Source organism: Chenopodium quinoa, unplaced genomic scaffold (assembly GCF_001683475.1).
Source record: "Chenopodium quinoa cultivar QQ74 unplaced genomic scaffold, ASM168347v1, whole genome shotgun sequence".
Classification (NCBI taxonomy): Eukaryota; Viridiplantae; Streptophyta; class Magnoliopsida; order Caryophyllales; family Amaranthaceae; genus Chenopodium; species Chenopodium quinoa.
In genome coordinates this window covers 280757-299587 of record NW_018744080.1, presented here as the reverse complement: position 1 = coordinate 299587, position 18831 = coordinate 280757, and the positions used below count along the sequence as shown (strand labels likewise).

At 35.9% G+C, this 18831-nt stretch overlaps 3 protein-coding genes across 4 annotated transcripts; 1 reads left to right on the top strand and 2 right to left on the bottom strand.

The window, feature by feature from the left end:
* The first annotated feature begins 1127 nt into the window (after positions 1 to 1127).
* Positions 1128 to 2270, top strand: LOC110691637 (pathogenesis-related protein 1C-like). Its single transcript, XM_021868591.1, has one exon. It carries the CDS (start codon positions 1657 to 1659, stop codon positions 2224 to 2226), a length of 570 nt encoding a protein of 189 aa, XP_021724283.1. The 5' UTR covers positions 1128 to 1656; the 3' UTR covers positions 2227 to 2270.
* A 2362-nt stretch (positions 2271 to 4632) lies between these two features.
* LOC110691384 lies at positions 4633 to 6787 on the bottom strand. 2 transcript variants are annotated; one of them, XM_021868310.1, is made up of 2 exons: positions 6301 to 6787; positions 4633 to 5379 (listed from the first exon to the last, which is right to left on the bottom strand). In XM_021868310.1, exon 2 carries the CDS (start codon positions 5319 to 5321, stop codon positions 4908 to 4910), a length of 414 nt encoding a protein of 137 aa, XP_021724002.1. In that variant the 5' UTR covers positions 5322 to 5379; positions 6301 to 6787; the 3' UTR covers positions 4633 to 4907. The 2 variants fall into 2 exon arrangements, with proteins under 2 accessions (XP_021724002.1, XP_021724001.1); XM_021868309.1 differs by having other exon boundaries at positions 4633 to 5366; positions 6301 to 6783.
* A 3886-nt stretch (positions 6788 to 10673) lies between these two features.
* LOC110691383 (transcription termination factor MTEF18, mitochondrial-like) lies at positions 10674 to 15535 on the bottom strand. Its single transcript, XM_021868308.1, has 3 exons — positions 13073 to 15535; positions 11467 to 11548; positions 10674 to 10947 (listed from the first exon to the last, which is right to left on the bottom strand). Exon 1 carries the CDS (start codon positions 14990 to 14992, stop codon positions 13208 to 13210), a length of 1785 nt encoding a protein of 594 aa, XP_021724000.1. The 5' UTR covers positions 14993 to 15535; the 3' UTR covers positions 10674 to 10947; positions 11467 to 11548; positions 13073 to 13207.
* Positions 15536 to 18831: the final 3296 nt, after the last annotated feature.

Here is an 18831-nt window from a genome sequence, read left to right as displayed (position 1 = left end):
ATTTAAATTTTACCCATTTTAATTATTTGGTTATCCATGATTTGGTAAACTCCATGTATCATTATATATTTAAATGGTTCTTTGGTGTGCAGTTGTGCACACATACTCTTTTCATTCTGTCTTAAAATACATTTCTCTTGTTAATTTTTAGTAGCAATAGTTTCACTTCATAAACATTAACACCAACTATGATTTATTTAATAAGATAAATTTAACGCATAGTTATGACTATTAATTTTCATTTATTTTTAGATTTTATAACACTTTCACTTTATTCCATATTTGAAAAATTCACTTACAGTACTACATTACTCTTCTTACATTAAACCTATGCACCTTTTCACATTCACTCGCTTGCACTTTCGGATCATGCTAAATTATTGTGTTTATACAAGTCAAATCGAATCAATTAAGTCGGTCAGATGGATTTTTTTTGACACCTTTACTAAAACCTAGCTAGGCATCTATTATACACCCTGCAAATTATATTAATGCTAATAGTGACACACAGACTAATTAAAACGAAAAGTTTTGCATCCAAAAAAATTATACTCCCTCCGTTTTTAAATACTTGCTCCACTTTTCATTTTCGGCCATTTTTAAATACTTGCTCTATTTCCTTATCTGGAAAGGTTTTACAACATTTAATTAATTTCTCTAGCCTAATGGACGCACCATAAATTATATTTTATTAATTTTATATCATCTCTCTTCCAATTCTCTAAACTACTTTTGATTTTTACAATTTTTATTCTTTCACCTATCCCATTACCTTCATATTTTATTACTTTATCCAATCTCTCCTAGAACTCCGCCCATAGAGAAATGTAGCAAGTATTTAAAACGGAGGGAGTAATAAATAAATCAAGAAGTACGCCCTTCTAAATACGTTGACATATAAGTTGACGGAAAACTTTTGTATACACCCGGTTTTCAGTAATTTACTGTACATCGGGTACACTTTTGTCACATTTAGTGTCACTTTTGTCAAATTTATCAATAAAGCGTAAATAACTCTTATATATGTCACGATAACTTTTGTGCGTTTTAGTGTAACTTTTGCACATTTTATTGTCACTTTATAACGGATGTTCAGTAATTTACTGAATATCCGTTTTATTTAAAAGTTTGTGTAAGTTGACATACTAAGTACGTGTATATTGTATCATAGAATACATCAAGCCGATCTAGGCCAATTGGTTGATATGGAATATTTGACTATCATACACTCATGTTATCATTACATCATCTTAAACTTCATGCTCAAGGAATTGAAATACATTTTTTTTTTAAAAATAAAGAGAGAAAACTACTTAATCCACTTTTCTTTTTCTTTTTTTTTTGAGAGAAAATTACTTAATCCCATGACTTAATATAAATCAAATAAACTATTGACTTTAGCAAGTACAACTTACTCTTATATCATCCCATATTCAAACATTATTATATTACATCAAATCTCTTAACTCTTTCAAACATCATGCCCTCCATTATCGAACATGCATCTCACAAACTTGTTCCTCAAATCTATGACCTTTTCTATATTTTCTTCTCACCATATCATATAAATTCCCTACACAAAAACATGTATATCAACCAAAAATATAACCAAAAATTAAAAATAACACCCCAATCACGTCAAAAGTACTAAAAAAAATGGCCTCTTCTAAGGCCAAAACCATAACATTTTCTCTCCTCCTAATCACAGCCTTTGCAACAACCCTTTCTTACGCATCCGAGTCTAGGACGTACACACCGTCGTCTTCATCTTACAACTACCACCCTTACTACTACTCCGATGGTGGTGCCACTGGCTCCGATAAGGCCGCCTTCATACAAGTCCACAACGAAGCTAGGGCAGCCGTAGGACTTCCCCCGTTCACTTGGGATGACAGGCTAGCTTCCTTTGCTCAATCATGGGCTAACCAACGTATTAAAGATTGTCATTTGATTCACTCTGATGGTCCCTATGGTGAGAACCTCTTTTGGGGTAGTGGTGGTTATTCAGCAGCTTTCGCCACGAAAACATGGGTGGAGGAGCGTAGGTACTATGATTTGTACACTAACTCTTGTGCTAATGGTATGGATTGTGGGCATTATACTCAGATTGTTTGGAGGAAATCGACTCGCCTTGGTTGTGCTAGGGTTACTTGTTATAATGGTGGTGTTTTCATTACTTGTAACTATGATCCTCCTGGCAACTACATTGGTACCCGTCCCTACTAATCATTTTTTGAAATACTCATATTGCTAAAAAAAAGTTCTTTCTATTTTGGACGGTGATTGTCTCGTTAATAAAAAGTAATTTAGAGACGGAGTATTTTTTGTTTTTAGAACGCCGGTCTTATTAATTGTTAGGAAAATTTGCCAATTACTACCGCAAGTTAATACTACTTTGTAAATTACTACCGCAAAAAATTTTAAGATGTTGCGATTACTACCAAACCCCCATTAAACCCAACTATGACGTCATTATATCACTTTAACCCATGGTTAAAGCCCTTAACCATGACGTCATTATATCCCTAACCCATTTTCTTTTTTTGGGGGAGGGGGGGGGGGGCTGGTTAAAGCCCTTAACCATGGTCAAACACGGGTTAAAGGGATATAATGACGTCATAGTTGGGTTTAATGGGGGTTTGGTAGTAATCGCAACATTTTAAAATTTTTTGCGGTAGTAATTCACAAATTTTTTAATTTGTGGTAGTAATTTACAAAGTGGTATTAACTTGCGGTAGTAATTGACAAATTATCCTAATTGTTATGGTGTTACAAGAAGATGTAGGCTAAAGGAGGGTTTAGACCTAGTCCTAAACTCCTAATTAATACTTACATATATATGCTAACTCTTTAACTTATGTTCTTGTGATGATTTCAGTTGATGTATGTTGTGTTTGTGTGTGTGTTTTCATTCCTTTTATTTTCATTAACTAAATGATAAATCCATCTATATGTATGTAATTGTAATGGGTATTTGTAGGATTTCAAATGAAAAGTTGGACAAGATTCGGAAAACTCGATTATTTTAGCTGCTCTACAGCTCTTTAGGCTCCTCAATGATCAAAATTATTTGTAATTAAACAAAAAACAGAAACTATGTTTGCTGAAGGTACATCGGAATAGAGCTGTGAAAATCTTTAAAATCATAACTAGCATACATGTGTAATTTATACAATTACACTGCATAAATCGAGCAGTTTCACAATAAAGTCATGAAATGGCCAATTAGGAGGAAATTTTGTTCTTACAAAAGAAAATGAAATGAGTAAAGTAATAGCATAACCTTAACGCTTTGTTTGGATAGCAAAGAAGGAAGGAAAAGAAGGGGAGGGAAAATGGAGGAAGGGAAGAGAAAAGAAAGGGAGGGGGAGGTGAGCTCCATTTTCCCTCCAAATCTCTCCAATTTTGGAGAGATTATGGTTATTAAAGAGAGAGGGAAAATGAATCCCTTCCTCTCCTTCCCCTTCCTCCCCCCAATCTTTTACCCAAATAAGAGATTTTATCCCCCTCCATTTCTCTTCTCTTCTTTTCCTTCCATTTCTTCCTATCCAAACAAAGTGTAAATGATTTAAAGAAGCTTGCCTTGCATGGGTTGCTGACAATTACAGATCATTGTATCATACAGTAGAGCAATGAGGCTAAATGGGGGAGCTTAGGATAATTGTGCAAGCGAAACACTTGATGCAGCAGGAATACAAATTACGATCATTGTAGCACACCTAGCTTCTTGAATCTTGATTTAGAATTCGGGATGACCTAACCTGAAAACTGAAGCATAAGAAATGGAATATTATTTTGTTATGCAAGCCTTACAAGAACTATAAGCTTCTGTCACTGCTGAAACATATAATGAAGCCTCTTGCAGACTTTATGGAATAATTGCAAACCAAAGTTCATTGTTAACAGCTTAACACCATCATCCAGAGAGGAAAATCTTAGGAGATTAATAATTCATGAGTCATGCTCGTGTTGCCGCCAAAGGCAGGTCATCGAAAACTTAGGGCCAAACAGAAGTACAGAGCACTAATTCAGCGAGGAAAGCATTTAGCTAGAAGAAGCCCCTGTAAAAAAAGGTGGGTCGACAGTAAAATATCATTAAAGATCGAAGAGCTAACCACAAGGATAGTTTTACTCCCACCATTCCCATACAAGTTTTATGCACACAATCAAAAGATATTAGTAGTTCTTGCATTATAATTTAAACTAAACCTGGTAACCAGTAAAACAGATGACATAATACGATAATAGAGTAAAGATCAGCTAAGTGGTCAGACAGTATAGAATGACGAGGGGCACGGGGTGGTGGGTAGAAACTTACATCATCGGTTCATCCAGCACATATTTTTACTACTCGGGCAAAATCTTGTGCTTAAATGCTTGTGCAACAGTTGTTGTCGAATGAATTCCAACCAAACTTTTTTTTTTATCGAACAACATCCTGCATCAAAAATGCTCAATTGTTCACAGCTTGTTTCAGATAGCTAATTACCTCTTTTTGAAGCAACTGCTGCTTATGCTTCAGTGTTCAATTCGCAATATCTACACAGACACAATTAACATTGTCCTCAGATGCTCTGATGAGAGAAAAATAGTTGAATGACTGTTTAAAAATTAGACAAGAGGAAATGGAATTAACAGTAATAGATGTCAATAAATGACTAATGAAACTATACATTGCTTAAAATTCTTCCAAATTCGAAATCAGCAAATTATGTTCATCAGAATAAAACCACAATCTCAATTGGGGGGGGGGGGGGGGGGTTGAGCTTGAACCATTCACAAGAAACTGAAACTAAGAAAATGCTGAACACGAAAAATGAGCCAATACAGATCGACCCTCAGCATAAACCATATGCCAACACAAAATGAGGGTGCTGAAAGTCATAGCAGACGCTTCCATTTCATTTTCATTTGCATTTTACACCAACTTCAGCAGCACGATGAGGCTTGCTTTTTCTCCTGCTTCCAATTTGTCTAAACCCTACTGATTTCACAAAACCCTCAGTAATAGACTTTGCTTCTGCACCATTTTCCTCCTTGACGGAATCTAAATTCTCCTGCACTTGTGATGAATTCTTCCTTTTTGTTCCACTCACAGCAGTAAATTGACCTTTTGAGCTTCTACTTGTCATTGAACTGTTAGCATTTTCTTCACCGTTTGCTATCTTTGCACTCTCTACATCTTCGACCTCATCCTTCAGTGGCTTCTGTGGCCTCCCCCTTCTCTTAGATGCCGGAATGTTCTCCTCTTTTGCGTTCTCTACGTCATTGTTAGATGTAACAGCAGTCTGCTTCTTGCCTTTTCCTCTACCTCTAACCATGATGAAGAAATTCGGATAAAAGCTCAAGACGATGGATTAACAAGCCTGCAAACAGAAACTAGCAAGTTTATAGAAAACATCAACTACTACTTTACAGTTTACACCTACTACAACATCTAAAGGAAGAATGCAATAATGAACCATGTTCTCCTGTCAAAGTTCCATGACCAACAGACTTCAAACTTGAACTTCTACAATAAGGCGGAACATAAATTCGATCATACAAGTAACACATTAACACTCACAAGTTCAGTAATGTTACTTCAGACTTGAAATTCTAATATAGGGCGTAATTTCCTCTTACAACTTATTAACATACATAAGTTTGGTAATGTTACTTCAGACTCAGAATTCTACAATAGACGGAACATAATCTCTATCATAACATTCATAAGTCCTCGAAAATTGACAGATTTAAACTCCCCAAATTCAGGCAAGTCAAAACATTCATTCATTTCAATATAAAATGCTGAAAACTAAAGTATTTTAACACATTACTAAAACAAGCTATAATCTGGAGAAAAATCAACAGCATTACACTTAAACTCACATAAAATTTTGTTGAACCCTGATCTTTCTTGACCAATCAGAAACTGTTATCAAACAAAACAATCCTTTTCGATGAGATCAGAATTAAAATATATCTCAGCCATAATTCATGCTCAAAGTTAAAACTTTAAATATAATTCAAAATCAAAAAACCAAAGAAAAAAAAAAGGGAGGGGGGGGGGGTCATCAATTTCATTCAATATCAATATACAAAAGCATTGAAATTATAACTATAGTTAAGGGAAGAAGATAAAATCATATAACCCAATTAAAAATCAAAATTACAAAGACAACTAAATTCGAAAAGACAGAAATCCAACTAAAACAATGAAGCATGCAAAAATTAAGAAGAAAGAACACACATAATATATCAAATTATTAAATTTCTTGCATTGATCTCAGTAAAATTAATATAATTACAAGAGCTGACCTCAACAGATGACAACCATCATTAAAATGAAAGGGGATAATCAAAATGTAATTAATTAAAAAACCCAACAAGAAAAAGAAAAAAATGAGTTTAATTTTGGCAAAAAGTAAGAAGATTGGTAGAGTTGGTTGAAAATTATGATCTGGGTAAAGAAAAATTTAAAGACCCAGATCAAAACATGATTAAGATATTGTGATTTGAAAAGATTGAAAAAGAAAGGAGTGGATTTTTTTTGAGGGGTTTTTCTATTGAAGTATACCAGGGGCTGAAACAAAGAGGTGAGTGTGAGAAGAGGAAGAAAAAATGATGGAAAGTGATAAAAAAAATTAAAAAAGGGAAGGTAGTATTAAGTTTAATTTTTGTATTGAATTGAAAAGTTGTGGGTTGTTCAGGAAACAAGAAAGGAAAGGGCAAACAAGATTGCATAGTGTAGTACACTTGGGTTTGGAAGTTATCTTGATTCTTGCATCATCTACTATTTTTAAATTTCTATGACTCATAGCTCCCACTTATGCAATCTCATTTAGCCGGAAATTAATTTTGGCACACCCTTTATTAATTTTGGCACACCCCTATGTGAGAAGAGCATAGAAAACTGTCCTCTCACATAAGGGGTGTGCCATAATCAGTTAAGGGTGTGCCAAAATCATTTCCCCATTTAGCCATGTATTTTTTTTTCCAAACTTGTTTATATATATCGACGTTAAATTGACTCGAGTTTGTATTTAAGAGTAACACTATTAGTAGTGCGGGCGTTGCTCGAGGTTACTACTTTTATAGTTGTGCAAGTGCTAATTTTTAAGAACATCTAATAATTTGTATGTACTATGTGTCTTTAATACTTTGTGGTATAATATTATTTATTGTGCAAGGTTAAAACATAATTGACAATTAGCCTAGATGATTAAACAATAACCTTTCTTCTAAGAGGTCAAGTGTTTAAACCTTCTCATTCATATAAGAAATTGTGTAACCAAGTGATGCGGCAAAATTATGAGGTCTACGTGGCGTATAGACGTTTTTAGAAACGCCTTTTAATAGATAAGTATAGATTGTAGTAAAAGTTTTGTGTAGAAAGGATTCACGTGAGTTAGGTCATACAAACAAAAAAATAAGTTTGAGAAAAAAAAAAAACTTAATGGTCAAAAATTAGATAATAATAGTTAGGAAATTTTTTAAATTACCACCTAAAATGTAACCAATTTCGAATTAACCACCCGTTTAATTTTTTATTTTAAATTACCACCCCTTAAATTAAATTAACCACCCGTTTAATTTTTTTATTTTAAATTACCACCCCTTAAATTAAATTAACCATAAATAACAAAAAAAATGCTCAGATTACCACCCATCTCAAAAATCCGGTGGATTTTCAGTCTATGGGACCCACCTAACGCTTATTTTGACCATTTTGACTGATTTTTTCCTCGATTTTTCTCTTTAAAAACGCTCTCCTAACTTCAATTCACATTTTTCTCTTTGAAATTTGGTAAAGGAAATGTGAATTAAAGTCTAGAGAGCGTTTTTAAAGAGAAAAATCGAGGGGAAAATCAGTCAAAATAAGTGTTTGGTGGGGCCTATAGACAGAAAATCCACCGAATTTTTAAAATGGGTGATAATATGAGCATTTATTTAATTTAAGGGGTGGTAATTTAAAATAAAAAATTAAACGGGTGGTTAATTAGAAATTGATTACATTTTTGGGTGGTAATTTAAAAATTAACCTAGTAGTTAAATATTAGATTATAATTGTCAGAAATTAGATTATAATAGTCAGATATTAGATTATAAATATCAGATTCTATAATATAATTTTTTAGAAAATAGGTTAAATATATGGTTTTTTCACTTTATACCCCTGGGCTTTTTATTTATTCACCATATACCCATGAAAATTTTCACATTCACCATATACCCCTAATTTATTACAAAAATTCACTATACACCCCTAATGAATATAAGATGTGTGGAATTTGGTTAATTAAACCTCGAAACCACCTTAGTTCTCTCCCCCTCATTCCAAAATCACTCCTTTTCTTTTTCCAGCCCCAAAACCACTCCAAATCTCCATAACTATATTTGTATGATTGATTTTGAGGATAAAAAAAAAGGAAATTTAGGGTGGGTTTGGGGGTGGAAAAAAGGACTGTGGGTAGTTTCGGAGGTAGGGGAATATATTTAGGATGGTTTTGGTTCATAATTAGCTCTAATGATTGACAAAATTAAAAATCATTAATCATCAAAGATATATAGTGTATTTTGGTAAAAACTCGGGGGTATATGATGAATTTACAGAAGTTCGGAGGTATATGGTGAACAAACAAAAAAAACTCAGGAGCATACGGTGAAAAATTCGTTAAATATATCAGAAAATAGGTTAAATATATCAGAAAATAGATTATAATGCTCATGTATTAAAACCCCTCTTCCTTCCTTTCTTTCTCTCTCCTCAACAACCCACCATCTCTCCCCTCTTTCTTTGCAACTCACATTAGTTGCAGAAATCATGTACTTTCAAGCAGTAATTTGAATCGAGTATCAGATTTGACATAATTTTAATCTATCAATTACTCTCAATTTGACATAATGGCGGAGTATCAGATTTGATATAATTGCAATCTATCAATTACTTTTAGAGCTTTTGGTTGCCGCTGTTAATGGCGGAGTTCAAGAATCGTTGCTCCATCAAAAGCAAATCGAGCTCGAAATTCGAGCTTTTACTACTACGGTTAATCGTTTTCAGAAGCAGACTCATCAATGGCTTGCTGCTTTTCGATCTCTTAATACTATAATTAAGGTTGGGTTTAGGCTCTTTTGGGTCGGTGGTGGTGGAGTTGTGGTGGTGGACTCACGTGAAACGGACTCACACAAGACATTTTGTAACTCACGTCATCATATTCTTATTTAATCCATTCAATTAGTTGGATCTGGGCCGGGCTAAGGCTAATCTAAAAAGGGTTGGTCAATGGGTTACTAGGCATGGCCCAACCCAGCCCATCAAACTTTGCAAAACAAATTTAATTATAACACCCCATTTAAGCTTCTTTTATCACATGATCTCATAATTAAGTTTATAGGAACTTGCTAGCATACCTATTGAAAGTTCAAAGTCAAGGCTCAACACTTAAAACATGACAGTACACTTGCATATACACATAATATTAACCAAGAAAAAGGCTCCAAGCCAAATAGGGTTTGAGCACCCAAGGTTTGACATAACTTAGCCATAACATCTAATAGAGATGGTACTCCTCAACTCTAGAACTTTTTCGCAAGCAAAATCTCAGTTACAATCTTCCTGTTTAGAATCTTTTGATGATGATCCCTTGATTCAATTGCAGCTTGCTCTTGCTCGGGTGTATTGATATATAATCCTGACCCGTGCTGCGCCCCTACTCATTCTCCTGAAATCAATTAGTTCCTCTGTAACTTGGGAGGTGTCATTGTAACACTGAAATAACATTTGTTAGTCTAAGCAAAGCCATCCCCATTTCTTCCATAACAACATAGAAATGCTTCTGTTCACAAATTATCTAGCTAAAAACACTGATTTCTACTTCATGTATAAAAAGATGAAGTCACAAAAATGAGCAACAAGGCAATCTGATGGTGAGAATTCCCCACATCATCAATCCAACATAGATCTCGATTTTGACAACTTTGTGTATTTGCTCCAACCTACTCTTCAAATGTGTAATATTTGACGTGAAGGTGAGAATTGCTCCTTCGCTCTACATGCTGAACTTTCAAATCAATCGTGCTAATCATAATGACTAAGGGTCTATTCTGATTTACTGAATTGAGTAGAACTGAAATGAGCTAAACTGAATTGTTTATGAGAGAAAAGAATTAGAAACTGAACTGCACTGAAATTAAGCTAAAGAGAACAAGTCCTAAGTAGGAACAACAATGAGCAAACAAAACGAAGATTTTTTTTCCTAGCACGTTTCATTTCATTCAACTCCAGACACTTCATTGAAGTTAACTCGGTCTTAATGATTTCCATGTCCCTTGTTATTATTTTATTACGTTATTACACTCAAATAACAACATCCATGTACATTATCACTTCAAACGAGATTCATCGTGAGCCAAATACGATGATTGTCCAACCATGACAAGCCAGAGCTTGCCAATTAGTATGCTTTAAATTTGCTGTAGTTTTGTAAATCGTTCTAGTTTAGTAGCCTTAAATTGTACAGTAAAACAATAATTATAGGTAAGTGAAACTCAAAAAATTTATCCCCTGCCAAAGATTTTCAAGAGGGCTCAGCAAATCAGACACCTCTTTGTAATACTTTGCTTCTCTTATTTTTATTTTTATTTTTCCTCTTCATATTTTAATCTCAATAGAAGCAATTTAAACCCATGTATTAGTGTGGAAACAATTAGCTACACACCTACATTGGTGAAAATTACAGATGTGTGAAGTTAAATTCATTCCTGAAAAAAATGATAATTTGTTTTACAAGCAGAGACATGAAATCTCAAACTTTAACCGATATTCAGCATCCACTTCATCTACTTCCTTCACGAAGGCGTCCATGAAACCAGAGCCAATAACGACATTCATACATGCAAAATTCGAAGTAGAAACAGCAAAGAAAATGTATTTCAGATCAGCAGTTCTTGATTTATAGCTTGAATCTACAAGGACAAGAGATAAAGAAGAAAATTTCAGAAAATTATCTCAGCATCAGAGACATATAGATAGAAATGGCCAAATTGAGGGTTGCAATTTGAATATCAACTAAATAATAGATTTTATTTAAAAAGTAAATAAATAAAAGAGATGTACTCGTATATAAAAGATCATTGTTAAAAAGAGAGCGCTTTGAGGGAGCACATTAGGAAACAGTAAGGGTAATTATTTGTACTTCCCCCAAACAAAGAAACATAAAGATCTGGAGTTACTGACCAAGGGTGCCTGATTCAATTCTAGCAGCCTCAACTCAAAATATCTATCATTCTATCTTCTACAATTCCTTGGATAGAGGATTTGTAATTCTCCTTTTTTTTTTCTTTTTTTTTTTTTTTTTTTTTTTTTTCCCTTTTTGATTTATTTGGGTATGCAAAATTCCTTCAAGCTTTGAATATATATTACGGAGGGAAACAGAACACGATTCAAATATTAGATAAACAGTAATTGTGTTCAGTTGTGCTTACAGAGTTACATATGAAATCCCAAACAGTCAGAAGCTAGCACAGAGAGCAGCATTGCTTGATGGTACATAGTTCAGTGTACAACCTGAAAACAGAATTTTTTTTCCTTCAGTTGGTATACTCTAAAAAACTTCTGGCAAAACAAGGAGCCACAGTTAGAGAATTAACTGAAGGCCATAAAATTACATTCAATAATATACCACTCTAGAAATAATGTTTTGTTAGAATATTAGATTTAAATGTAGAATACATGCATGGGATCTTTCCTTTTCACCGCCATTTTATTAGCCTGTATAGCACAGACAACGGGATTTTTTCTGCTGCACTTGTTTAAGACAAGCTACAACAAGGATATGGGTGGTATTCTAATGCCCGACACTTGAGCTTGGAAACTATGGGATGCACCACAACGTCCACAAGTAAAGACCCAAAATACAGTAAGAGCACATAGAAGACTAGAAGGAGGAGGACCACCAAACTTGAAAGAAGCAGATCTACTATCTTTGCAACAACAGAAAGAAAATCTATCTTTCCCTATATCAGGGGAGTAGGAGTTTGCCATAGAACATTTTTAAAATTGTGGATCAGAAAGCCTACATGATGAGTTTGGGTGAGGAAACTTCGACATATGGGAAGAAAAAATGAAGGATCTATTTCCATTGTTCAGGTATGAAATAGGAAAAGGAAAAGAACGAACTTGGAGGAATTCATTTTCCTCGAATAATAACTAGTCTCTCAATAATGGTAAATTTCAGAAGTAAAATGTAAATCAACTCCTTCCCTTTCCTCTCCTCCTAACTTTTTTTTTTTTTGGAGGATTCCCCTCCTTCCACCTGATATTTTTTGGAGGAATCTTGACATCAAAAGATTCATTTTTTAAGATTATTGACCAAACCAAGTTATTTAGTAGATTATGTGCCTAGGGGCCCCAGGAGGCCAAGAGATAGGTAATTGAGCTTAATGTCAGAAAATGAGTTTCGAATTTTTACATTTTAAATTATTCTGATATAAACCGTAATACAGAATTTATAATGCTATGTGTCCCCATCTTCACGCTCACAATTACAACAGAGTAGGCCACGGCAAGGCAGAGACCTGGATAACATTACCTTCATGCAATAATTATACACTTGCATTAGTAGCCTATAGTTGCTGCAGAAGGCAAAGCTAGACAGTACCAAAGCAAGACCACGAAACTCTCAGTTTGGCTGAATTGTTAAGTAACCATAAAGTTTTTCATACAACCTAAAAATCCTAAAATCCCAGATAATAATTATAAAAAATAAAGAAAATTAGCACAACCCTAATATACAAAAATGCTGCAATTCAGAAAACTGGAACTACATTCAAAGAACCTTGACTATTGACATCTCTAGTCTCCTATTCTTTAAAATCTGATGATCTAAGCATAAATTAAAATTCATGTTAAAAAATCAAGGCACCTAGCTTAGTAACTTCAGTCTAAAACCAAGGCAGATTACAGATATTGAAAGAAAAATCTTACAAGGTATGCTCTCAAATATTCAGCTGCAACATATGTTCAAGAACCAAGATGAAACATAAACAAGACAAATGGATGATGTAAGCTCTCTTAGTGATTACAGAGTACCTGTCAAGTACTGAACGCACTTTGTGATTATGCTGAATAAAGTCCAAAAGCTTTGAGACTTGGAGTAATAATAGCTGAAAATCTGAATCAGTTTCTCAGCATGCACAAGTTAACTGTGCTAATGAGCAGGGAAACTTATTTCACATAAATCGTCTTCTTCAACTCCTGCCACACATCAAGGCCTCTAGGATGTTTATTTACATACTTCTTCACAAAAAATGAGTCCGTGCATCCAATTATGGTACTCAAACTCAATGTACTGCAAACAGCATTTTGATTGACAAGCCAATTGTACATAGAAAATCTAAGCTTTACCCTTTCCATTGTATAGGCAATGAACCCTGGGAATGGTTTTAAACTTGACACTGGATAGCCTAAATCATTAACGAGATATCTAATCTTTGTCTCTATAACTTCCTTTGATTGATTGAGAATCTGTGGTGCCGCTTTTGTCATCTGTGCGACATCCCCTTCACTGAGCCCTGCTTTGACAAGACAGTCAAATCTTTCCCAGAGTTCATCTCCTTTGCCGCGGAATAGCTTTAGTGCCTTTTCCATTTCATTTGAATGTTCTGTGAAGCCAATACTTGATAAGAATTTAATCCTCTCCTTGCGAGGACACATTCTAGTCTCAGACAGGCGCTTAATTTTTGCTCTCAAAACCCAATTCTTTAGCACCAACGGATTTTCTATAATGATTTCGCACAAGCGTTTCTTTCCTATATTCAAATTACAAATTAAACTGTTTGCTTTCTTCACTGAGCATGAACCCAGCAACATGACATGTGTTTGAATAATATTTTCAATATTCAAAGCATCCATCTCTAATTCACAAAATAACTCAAAAGCGCGTCCAAGATTCTGAAGAAATTTTCCAACTTTGATTTGTGGAAAGTGAATAAACAGTGAGCATATATCATTCTTTGTGCATCCAAATTTTAGCAGATAACCAATCAATGAAAAGGTCAATCGACCTGAACGATCAAATAAAAGTTCTGGATGTTGCCTCAACAAATTCCCCAATTCCTCGTTTTCACAGCCTATATCATTCAGCATATGTAGCAACTCAAAGACTTGTCTCCAATTGTAGGAAGCATTCTCCAATAAATGCTGCTCAACCCATTCATATGCAAAACCAAGGCACTGCAACTTTACTACCACCTTAAAAAACTCTTTTCCCCCACCATCAATCAAAAGACAAGGGTTAAACACAACAGCCTTAGCTATAACAGGTTTACTTAACCCGAGCTCCTCAAATTCTCGTAGCTTCGATATCAAAACCCCATTACCATATCGAAACACCTCTCTTGCCCCTCTATATATCCTTCCTATATGATAGCGATTAACCCCATATTCACACAAAACAAAGTAGTTATCAAACAAACCTTCCTCATCACTCAAAAACATCAAATCACGCGGAAGTTGAGGAACAAACTCAGAAGGTTCCAACCCTATACTTTCAAAGAACGGTTCGAATTCATTAATAGGATGGTAACGCAAGAAACGAGCCACAGAACGCCCGATTTCAGGCTCATTCTTGACATTATCTACCAGCTTCCTCAAAAATTGAGGGGAATTTTTGCTCATATGCTCAGCATCCAAAAAGGGTAAGCTTCTAGTAGAATGCAAATAATCTAACAATGCACCTTGAGCCTCCTTCTTAATAGTTTTAGAAAATCTACGAACTGTATCACCATTATTGGAAGTTGAACTCCCTTGAATACCTTCATTTTGCTCAAAATTAACATTCATAGTACTAATCAAACTAGAATAATGCTGTACATTACTATAATTACAATAACATGGAAAATCACATCGAAAAATAGGGTATTTTAATGGTAATTTAAAGGGGTTTGGGGGAAAATCAGAAGAAACCCATCTGAGAATAGGATATAATTTAAGTTTACGATAATGGGTCATCGTTAATTTGTATTACAATGTTTCAGAAAAAACAAGCAATTAGAATTTGGAGCTCGAAGAAGACATCAATGGCGGATGTTTTTACCTGAATTTGAAGTGCAGGAGACAACAACCAAAAAAGGATGAAAAGGAGGAGGAGAAACCGGCGACGGCAGAGGCGTAGGAGTAGGAGAAAACAGCGACGCCGGTGGAGGAGAGAGTGGTAGTCAACAGCGACAGAGGCGTAAGGGTGGAGACATGGACGTGGAGGGGGTTGCGTTGGTAAAAGTAGAAAATGATTTGTTTTTTTCTTTTTTTTTTTTTTTTACTTGTGTCATTTCCCCCATTTTTTTCTTTTTAAAATTTGATTTTCTTGTCAAATTTTTTTTTACAAAAAATAATAAAAGTTCATGGCTTGAGTTATGAGACGAGACAACTCGCGGGCTACTCGAACTCGATTCGGTCAAAATTCAGCTCGAGTGAGCTCAGCTCCAACTCGAGATTTACTCGAAATTTTAGTGAGTCGAGTCAAGTAGCTCAATACTCGACTCGAAAACTCGTGAGAAACTCGAATTATATTACATTATTATATTTAATAAAAATAAAAATAATTTAATTCAAAAACTTTTTTTTACAATAATAATTACTAAAGATATATATATTTATGTACTCATATCATCAAATTTTACACTAAATAGAGGGTTCTACTAAAATCGAATCAATTACCAAGCTACTCGAGATTGACTCGGACATTTAGCTCGACTCGATTTAGCTCGACTTGATATGTTAACGAATCGAGTTATGCTACCCCAAACTCGGCTCGCATCATAAGCACCCCCTAATAGCTTGACAATGAGGATAGTGTACAGGATAATGCCGGTAGCATCTGTTAATTAGCCGATAAAAATGCATTACGCCGCTAATCCTCTGTTAATTAGCACATCATCTCAGCTCTCATAACGACCTTCCTCTCGGCCACGTGGAGAGCTGCTCAGACCACGTAGGCACCTGCTGCCTATAAACTCGGCTCGCATCATAAGCACCCCCTAATAGCTTGAACAATGAGGATAGTGTACAGGACAATGCCGGTAGCATCTGTTAATTAGCCGATAAAAATGCATTACGCCGCTAATCCTCTATTAATTAGCACATCAGCTCAGCTCCCATAACGACCTTCCTCTCGGCCACGTGGAGAGCTGCTTCAGACCACGTAGTTCATCTAAAACTGTGATTAATCTTCTTCTAAAACTCCCTCCCCCATTATTTTATCATCCTTAAAACTTGCTTTAGACTTTTAATTTCCTTAAAATGATAATTTGTTTATACTCAGTGATGTGTCTATTTTATATAGTATTTTACCCCCGTCCCCTGGTCATAATTAGTAGTGTTTTTGGCTCTTTAAAGCCACTTTTATTACTAATTGGTGTTTTCTAGTGTTTTCGTAGATTTGGTTGACTTTTGCAGGGATTTGCACTTTTGGAGCATTTTCCCGAGATATTATGGAACAATCACGATCACTGGAGAAGCACGACCAGTTTTTATAGCCCAGGGCCGGTTAGAGCCATCGAACCGGTGATTAAGGGCTCGGTCTATGTGATACCGGGGTGTTTGGACCGAGTATTCAAGACCCGAAGAGGAAACCCAGATTGGCCCGAATAATTGGAGCCCAATCGTAGTCCAGATAGTGGCCCAAGAGAGCCGCCCGGCCAAAAAGGCTGGCGCCCGGAGGCGCGCCCGGCCGGGGCTGAAAGGAATGGTGTCCTTCGAACAAGTGTATTATTCTGATAGCGGGTTCAGAATTATTAGAAAGCTAATATATTTGGTAAGGTCAAGTGATCGGAATGCCTGGGTGGAGGCCGCTTCCGATCAGTAATATTAATATAATTAATATTACAACTTAATCTTCACTGAACCCTTCGAGTCACACCCAAGCAAAATATACGAACCGACTCGACGAATTAATTCGGAAGAAATTAATTCGTCGCCCGAGTGTTAAATATTTAGACGTCGGTAATTCGAGCTTGGAGCGTCGAAACCGATCGTCGGAAGTCGAGTCAAAAATAATAAAAAGACGAGACGCGCAAAATAATAATAAATCGACCATATTCCCAAAATACCCCTAGCATCGGAATGCCCCGAGCATCCGAATGCCAGGGGAAAAAATGTCCAAGCATAGGTGGCTAGTAAGCGCACCAAGCCGAGCCTAGCATGACTGGCTAGGTGCGTGCTAGCGCACCGTGCTAGCAGCCACGCACAGCAGCAGCTAGCAGCCGCGTGCACGTGGTGCGTGTAGCAGCTAGCTGCCGCAAGCTAGGCGTGCTAGCAGCGCACGCACTAGCAGCCACGCACAGCAGCAAGCCCGCACCAAGTGCAAGGCTTGCGCGCACAGCAGCATCCCGCATCTTGGTGCGGGGCTGGGCTCGTGGCTAGGCCATAGGGTCGGTCACTATGGGGAAGCTTGAGGAATATGGGAGCAAGTGGGTAAGGACATGTGGCACAAGGAGAGTATTGAGTGGGGAGCAAGTATGGTCCCCTACTCTCCATGTGGTCCTCACCAACCCATTTCACATGGTAATGCCACTTGTAGATTTATTATTAGTTTGCAATTTTAATTTAATTTAGCTTTAAATTAATTTGTGGAATTTCATGATCCCACATTGATGGGATAGAAATTCCCACTCATACTTTCCTCTATAAATACCAACCTTGGGATTTGGAGTAAAGTGCTTGAGTGGGAGTTAGAAAGAGCATTCCATATTTTGGGAAAAACTCTTAAACTCCATTAACACTTGGGTTTTGGTCGGACCTTGCTAACTCCAAGGTAGCGGACCTAAAAAGTCGTGTTCGTCCTTTGTGGGTGGATACCGTTGGAGGCACGACATTTTCGGTGCTCAAGGCTTTCAAGTAAGAGCCCATTTTGAAAGGGAGAAGCTCGCTTTAAGGGTATGATTCGTTCTTCCTTTTCTTGTGTTTATTTATTTATGCTTTATGGTTTTATTAATTACGAGTGGTTCCTTGGGTCGGGGTTCTTTCCGCGGTGAGTCGGACTCACCAAACCCCAACAGGGGCCGAGCGAGTGAAGCAAAGGTCGGCGCCCGGTGACGCGCCCGGCCGGGCGCGAGAAGCTTACTGACGAGCAAAAAGGCACGCCCGATCGGGCGGTGCCACGCGCCTGATTGGGCGCGTGTAATTATTAGGGGTTAATTTCGTCGTTTAAGTTTGTTTTAGTTTAGGATTCGTACGGAGTATAAATACTTCTCCGTAAAACGATTTTAGCATCTTCTTACTCTCTTATTTTACTCTCTTTTATTTACTTCTTAGATTTTCTCTCTCTACTTAGCTTTTAGATTAATTCTTTATCTTATACTTTTGTTCTTAATCTATTCTTAATTCCAGATTTATTTTACGTAACTATTTCTCTTCTCTTAATCTTAGTTGTTACTTTATTCTTTTGATCATGTCTTGTTTTATTGCTTTGATTAGTTTAGATTCTATTATGTGTGAGTAGTTTTATTTCTAGGGTTTGTGGGGATCCATAAATAATATGAAGGGGTAATTTATTGTTGTTGATTGTCAATGCTAGATTAATTTCCTACTGACTGATTTAATGCTCTGTGACTAGATTAGTCCTGATCTTTTATGCATGAGTTTGACAATATTGATTCGAGATTCGACAGATGAGAATTGATGTTTAGGTCTAGTTTCAATAGGCAGGTTAATTTATAAATGGTTAAGTCGAAATTCGAAAGATGAGATTTAATACCGGTAAATTAATTGTGTGATTGTAATACGTAGCGAAAGCCCTTTATGATCTGATTGATGTATGCATTGATGAATGATTATTATATTCTACCCTGAAA